This window comes from Danio aesculapii, chromosome 1 (genome assembly GCF_903798145.1).
Source record: "Danio aesculapii chromosome 1, fDanAes4.1, whole genome shotgun sequence".
In the NCBI taxonomy this organism is placed as follows: domain Eukaryota; kingdom Metazoa; phylum Chordata; class Actinopteri; order Cypriniformes; family Danionidae; genus Danio; species Danio aesculapii.
Window position 1 is genome coordinate 4,059,737 of NC_079435.1, and position 7,191 is coordinate 4,066,927.

A 7,191-nucleotide genomic window follows, 5' to 3' on the forward strand; every position below is an offset into this window, starting at 1 on the left:
ACTGTTGTAGTTACCTGAACTTATTCATCGTAGTGATACTGCAAAACCTGCTGGAACTACTTTAGCTGTGCGTTTATCTTAAATAATTAACAGCCACATAGTAAAAGTATATAAAAACATACTTTAAATTACTGTGTAAAAGATTTTTTATCATTAAAAAGCACAATATATTTGGTCTTACTTGGCTGCGATGTCAACTGTAAGACTGTCTTCTTCGTCGTCCTCTTGTTTGTTGTCTCCCACATAGTAGAAAGAACTACTGGGGGTTAATTTCACTTCAAAAGTTGGGAGCACTAAAACCAAACAATACACACAAATAGGTCAACACAGTGCATTATTTTAGTTCCCTTTCTGGTCGGGAACTCCAACATTATGTTTATGGGGAATCGTCAGATGACCAATCACTCTGAAGAGTAAGAAAACAGGCCACTGAATGCCTATGAGATGGCAGAGCAGCTCTTTCACGTGCGGCCACTTATAATCAGCTTAGTATTTAAGCATCTCCTAGAGGAGCTCCTGTCAGACTTTTCGCTTCAGAGGCAATTTGAACTGAAGAGAGACAGACACAGCAAAGCTGAGACCTTCTAGATTTCCAATTGCTGCATCCAGTGGGGAGATGACGCATTCAGCGCCGGTTGAGCTGGGCATGTCCTCCCATTCCTGGGCATTTCACTGGGTGCGTATAAAGAGCAGTCAAAAAAAGAGCTGTTTCACCAAGAGAGTAACACGGTCAATGCGTTTTTTCAAGACGTTGTACCGACTGTGCGTTTCTGGATGCTGTGATTTCCTGTCACACTAAGGATTACGCCAAATTCACACGGGCCTTCAGTAGCAACGATTGACGGAGGGCGTGTCTGAAGTTGGAGCTGATGCGATCGTCAAAGCAACATCGGCCAATGAAATTAGTCAGCAATTGGCTACTGTCTGAGCTGGTGCCCCCTCTAAATGGAGTCTATTGGTTGAACTGTGCACTTCTCGCTAGAAGACCCACGAACATGCCAGATCAGCATTGTGCTTTCCTTCTTTCAAGAAAAGCTGGAGCGGAGACTGTCAGTCAGGAGAGGGCCAGACTCTGTGTTGAAAATGCTGGCTGAGCTATTCTCCTTAACCCAGACATCCATGTGTGTCATTTGTCTCTGCTAGTAAGTTCCCATCTAGGGAGTTACTCCAAGGCTCCCAACATCTGACTCAGAGGAGGAGTTAGATGCTTGACCCATTACATTGTCTGGTTGCCCGCTTGGTCAACCTGCAATTTGGAGATCGGTGCCTGCTATGCGCATCCCCGCTTGATGATGGCATATGCTTAGTCAGCCATGGTGAAGTCCCTCTTACATATGCAGTGCTCCCCCTAGGTTAGGGCTAACCCAGGGATGGGCAAACTCGATCCTGGAGGGCCGGTGTCCCTGCATAGTTTTGCACCAACCCTAATCAAACACACCTGCTTGTAGCTTTCTAGTGATCTTGAAGACACTAATTAGGGTGTTCAGGTGTGTTTGATTAGTGTTGGAGCAAAACTCTGCAGGGACACCGGCCCTCGAGGATCAAGTTTGCCCATGCCTGGATTAGCCCATAGGGCCCGTATTGTCACAGTGTCCCATTCGGGTAGATAGTGGCCTCCGCAGTGCCCTCCCATTTCGGGACTGGGATGCTTTGCCAACGTATTGTGATAATTCAAAATTACTGGCTTATGGTAGCTAGGCTCATATAACGCCCAACACATCTTACCGTATTCTTTGACCTCAAAATCTGCAGTAAATGTTTTCTGAGGGGTGTTTGTGTACCGCGTGACCACCTTCCACATCCCCAAGCTGGAAAAAAAAACAGATCTTTTTTTAGTGTTTTTGTGTGTGTGACATTAAATCACATTATAGTTTTTCTTATGAATTACCACATATTCAGAGTTGGGTAGTAACGGATTATATTTAATCAATTTCATAATCAGATTTCAAAAATTAAGCTCTTGAACTACCCTTTAATTCATTTAACTACTCTTTACATCAACGCTGCGTACGCACAATAACTTTGCAGATGACAGATTTCACGCTCACATTTGGATTTACTAACAATGAAATTAACGTGAGTGTGCATTGGTCCACGCCAACTTCATGTCTGGCGTACGTGCATTTCTTGTGTGTGTTTGTTTTATTTCCATTGGCGACTCCAAGAGGCAATTATGTTAAATTGCACAAAGTATCGCACCAACAAAGTATCCTGGCAACTGGTTCTTTCTAAAGGGAACTGGCAGACCGCTCGATCTTTGAGCCGTGCAATGTCAGCTGTATGAGACGGGATCATCCGCAAGTTTTTTTTACATCATAAGATGATGAGCAGTTGATAGTAGCAGTTGAGGCTCTTGTCTCGGATCAAAATATCAATATATTACATTAATATTATACCTTCCAGAATTAAATATAAAAAACAACTCGCAATTAAGTTTGGCCAGTTAACTCTAGTTTAATAATTTTAGTCCCAACAGTGATTTACACACCTAGTAACCTCAGGGATGTTGTAGATCGAAGACTTCACACCTTTGACTGCAAATAATGCATCTGAGGCTACCGTGATGCCTTGTGGATTCTTAGGAAACACAGAAATCATCATTCATCAAATGTTTCATCAATTATTTGCTACTTTAAATATTTGTACTCTTAAACAGGATTCTGATTGGCTGTCAACGTTTTTATAGTTTAAAAAAAACAGTTTGTAAACAATTTTATCTATGGGGAGAGTGAAAAGTACAGACATGGGCCCCAAAAGGCAGTATTAGAAATTTGGACTTTAAACTATATTTTATTTTTATACTGTGCATAATTTTACTGTCATATTGCTTTTATGAGTGCTGTTACTGTTAAAGTTACTACACATTTTAGAACAAAATTATTGATATTGTTACAGTTATTGTAGTAGGTCTGAAAATAAAACACTGTACCATGATATCCACTGTGATTCCAGACTCACTGAGTGGTTTCAAGTTGGGTGTCATTGAAAAAATCCTGTACTGAACTGCAAAAGAAGGCAAAACAAAACTGCAGCATGATACTGAAAAAGGCAAACCATGATACTGAGAAATTCAAACTAGGGCTGTGCAATTTAAGGATTGCGATTTTTCTGACAGATATTGCAGTTGCAATTTAATTTGCGATTTACTTTCGCTGTCAAGCTTAAGGTCAATAATCTGAAAGCCGTGGGAACAATTCTGCGCCAGCTCTTAAAATTGACCTGTTTTAGTTTGGTGTCTGTGACTTGGAAATAGGCATGCACCGATACCATTTTTGGAACCGATACAGATCCGATCCCGATACTGTGCCGTGTGGTTTTTTTAGGCACAGTTTCTATAGTTCTAGTGATAAACTTAAATAACATATCTTCTTTAGTAAAAATAACAGACCTATAGGCCTACTGCATATGACAGACAGTACAATCTAACTAAAAACATGATGCTTGCTGTAAACTAGGCTGCATGATTTGATCATTCGTAATGACATTGGTCTGTTGTAGTCCAGCTTATTTTTCCTTTTTAATATTAAGACTTTTCTTTGAAATCTGAAATAGGCTACCACTATTGACCCTTATCAAAACATAAACTTGTTTGTTAAATAAATTATTTATATAAATAAAATTACAGTGAAATATTCACAGTTCAGAGTAGCCTATATTAGGCTTAATAATTTTCTGTTAATGACAATCCATATTGCACCGTCAGTTTCACTTTTATTAATTTAATCAACTACTTTGACCACAGTGAGCCAGGCTTTACAAACTATTCGCAGCACTGAAATATTCCCCTCGGAAGAATAAACTCAGAAGGTCTAAAGGATGAGAGAACAGAAACTTTTAATTGTCTGTGCAACCAGTTCGTCAATGACTTGATGCATCACTGAGACACATCGCGCAGCCCTCCGGTATCTGCGGACACTTTTAAAACTGAGCAGGACAAAGGGAAGAATTCAGAGCGATGAGGATCTGTCCAATGTATTATTGAGCCTTTTCTCATTTAAAGTATCAGGTAGGCCTACTTTGTGTGTGAAGAGCAGGTAATAACCCTCTCTACTCCAGTGTTACGAATGTGATCTGCTGATCTATATAACAGACACATGATTTAGAAACAGCAATGAACTCCTTGTTGCAGGTCAAAATAAATCCATTTAATGCAAAACTAAATGCATTTCTCCAGTGATTACTTATATTAACAGGAACAGCTAGTCTTGGAGAAAGTTGAACGCAACAGTTTGGATTGTGTGGAGATTGACTGACAGGCGTAGGGGAGGGAATGAGGGAACTGAATATGAAATATGAAGCACTTGAATATTCATCTGTGCTTCACATTTAACTATAGAATGGCTTCAGAACATTTGGGATATAGTAGGCCTACATGACAACAGTCTAGTGCCTTATATTAGGCTACCTTCATGGCTTTTGTTGGCTTATGAATGACTCAGAATATAGCGCAAGATCGGATTTGGATTGGTGCCAGCTGGCCGATACCAGATCCAGCAAAAATATGCGGTATCGAACCGATATCTGATCCAGGTATCGGGTTCGGTGCATCACTACTTTGAAACCAAAGTATTCCTATATTATTGATGTCCTGTTTTTCTTTGATATTAATTGGTCTATTAATGCTTCTGAAGCAGCAGACGCCTTAATCCAAATTGTTCGTACTTTCCTGTATGCTTTTTTTTTTATTGTGGCCGCTCCACATAGTTCGGTTAGGGTAATACTGATTGGGCAGAACAAAAGTGTACTCACTAAATTAGCTTGAAAATTAAATAATACATATATATTTCATATCACAGCCTCTTGCGATTAGCTAATCGCAACGTTTTAAATTGCGATAGCAATTCGATTTCGATTAATCGCACAGCCCTAATGCAAACCCTTAATACTGAAAATTAAACTCCCGGTACTGAAAAATGCAAACCCTGATTCTGAAAAAAGCCGACTCTGAGAATTATAAATGAAACACCTGGCACAGAAAAAATTTAACCTTGATACTGAAAAATACAGAAAAATATAAACCCTAATCGATATATATATGTAAATACTTACAGCAGCCAGTTGTAACATGGTTAAATTCATAAACATTCCTTTGTATTTCATTTTTTTAGCACTTAAACTTACCATTGCTGCCAGGCGTGTAGATGGGCTTGTCCGTCTGTACAAACAAATATCCAGACTGAAAAGACACCATGACCACTTTCTCCAGAGTGACGGAGGGAAAGTGAGCTTGCAGATACACATACTGCTTCTTCTCATTATCAGAGAAGAAGTTTCTATCACCAGGGATCTATTGTAAATAACGGACTGTTATACAGTTTTGCTATTTACAAACCCAAATATCCCATTTTAGATTATGAACATGCACTGCACATGTTGTACTCTTATATAATGGTAAAATTGACCTTTATATCTGTGAGGATCTGGAATTTTTCTCCAGTCAGAGTCACTGTTTTTTGCACCATCTCCACATTCTTGGCTGGGAAGTTCTTTACAGAGATCTTCACGCTTAGGGGTTCTCCAGAATAGTCCTGCGCCTCCACGAACACGTTCTCTGATGAACCCACTCTCAGCAGATTAGGAGCCATCAGAACATACCTGAGGAGATCAAATCATTTTTAGTTTCAACTTCAGTTTGAAGAACTAGGGATTTTAACATGTACCAAGGACAAATTCACATGTACAAATTCACTTTTCAATTAGGCTCAAGCTTCTGCAATATATAAATGGATTATCAGATTGTCCATAACTATGGAAAGACTTAATAAACGTAATCATCTCTGATCAGTGTATAAAATGCAATCAGAGAGATTCAAAGGACTTTATATTATTGTTTATAAAAGTTGAACAGTCTTGATGTCTACGTTTGGGCACTCTACCATTCATCTTCTGTCATATTCTCACTCATCTCTTGACACCATGCCAAACGTTTCAATGCATTTAGTGGAAATGAATAGGTCAACTTTATTCATTCATTCAGTCTCTTTTCAGCTTAGTCGCTTTATTAATCAGGGGTCGCCACAGTGGAATGAACCGCCAACTTATCCAGCACATGTTTTACACAGCGGATGCCCTTTCAGCCACAACCTAGCACTGGGAAACACCCATACACTCTTGCATTCACACACATACACTACGGCCAATTTAGCTTATTCAATTTACCTATACACTGTCTTTTGGACTGTGGGGGAAACTGGAGCACTTGAGGAAACCCACGCCAACATGGGGAGAATATACAAACTCTACGTAATGCCAACTGAGCCAGCTGGGGCTCGAACCAGCAACCTTCTTGCTGTGGGTTGATTTTGCTACCCATTGTGCCACTATGACGCCCCAACTTTATTTATATAGCACCTTAAAACAACAAGAATGTTGACCAAAGTGCCTCACAAACCGGCAAAAATTATAAACAGTTATAGAAATAAAGAAGAAAAGCGCTGGTTTAGTAGATGTGTAAAGAAAGAGTGTGTACTCACAGCGGGTCACCCAGTGTGAGGAGCGCCGAGGAGAGAAGAACAGCAGAGAGAAACAGCAGCTTCACCTCCATCCTGACTGACTGACTGTGTTTCTGTAAACCTGCAGACGCTCACATTTATACCAGCAGTGCTCACAGTCCAAACTACACACACACAGACACACACACACACACTCTCTCTTTCTCTCTCTCTCTCTCTCTCTCTCTCTCTGTTTATCTCTATGTCTCTTTCTCTAACAGGCCCGTAGCCAGGGGTGGTTTGGGAGGTTCAAAAGACCCACCCCTCACTGACAAATGTCCAAAGTTTGTCCCATACATGAGTTCATTTGTCCTATTTTGACTGCTATCCCATCATAAATAGTGAAAACAGCCCATTAAAAAGGCTTTAAGGCCAAGTGGAATCCTCTGTGGCTTCAGTGTGACTTCAGCTAATCAGTTTTGGCCAATGCTAACAAATGTTTTTCATGAGTCTAATATCCAGCTGTGCAAGAAAACATACAATCTGACACCAGCGAAGTCATCTTTCACTACTCTATTGTTTTTAAATAGAGAAAATGTTTTACAAGTAGCTTTTATTCTAAATCTTGGAACAAAAAATGACCAATGAAAAGGTGTGAAGCGCCAAAAGTGACCAATATTAAAATGGATTTGAATACTATTTTGGCTATTGTTGCTGCCCATGAACATTCAAATGTACCTTTTTGCTTATGATGACAATC

General features: G+C 39.8%; 1 protein-coding gene across 1 annotated transcript in view; it reads right to left on the reverse strand.

Moving 5' to 3' along the window:
• Positions 1 to 6,560, reverse strand: part of c3a.2 (complement C3a, tandem duplicate 2) — a 29,716-nt gene extending 23,156 nt beyond the window's left edge. Inside the window, exons 1-7 of the mRNA XM_056455802.1 lie at positions 6,474 to 6,560; positions 5,403 to 5,595; positions 5,122 to 5,287; positions 2,930 to 3,003; positions 2,489 to 2,577; positions 1,726 to 1,808; positions 182 to 293 (exon numbers count right to left, since the gene is read on the reverse strand). Of these exons, the coding sequence (XP_056311777.1) occupies positions 182 to 293; positions 1,726 to 1,808; positions 2,489 to 2,577; positions 2,930 to 3,003; positions 5,122 to 5,287; positions 5,403 to 5,595; positions 6,474 to 6,544 (788 nt within the window). The 5' untranslated portion in view covers positions 6,545 to 6,560. The remainder of the gene's footprint in view (positions 1 to 181; positions 294 to 1,725; positions 1,809 to 2,488; positions 2,578 to 2,929; positions 3,004 to 5,121; positions 5,288 to 5,402; positions 5,596 to 6,473) is intronic.
• Positions 6,561 to 7,191: the final 631 nt, after the last annotated feature.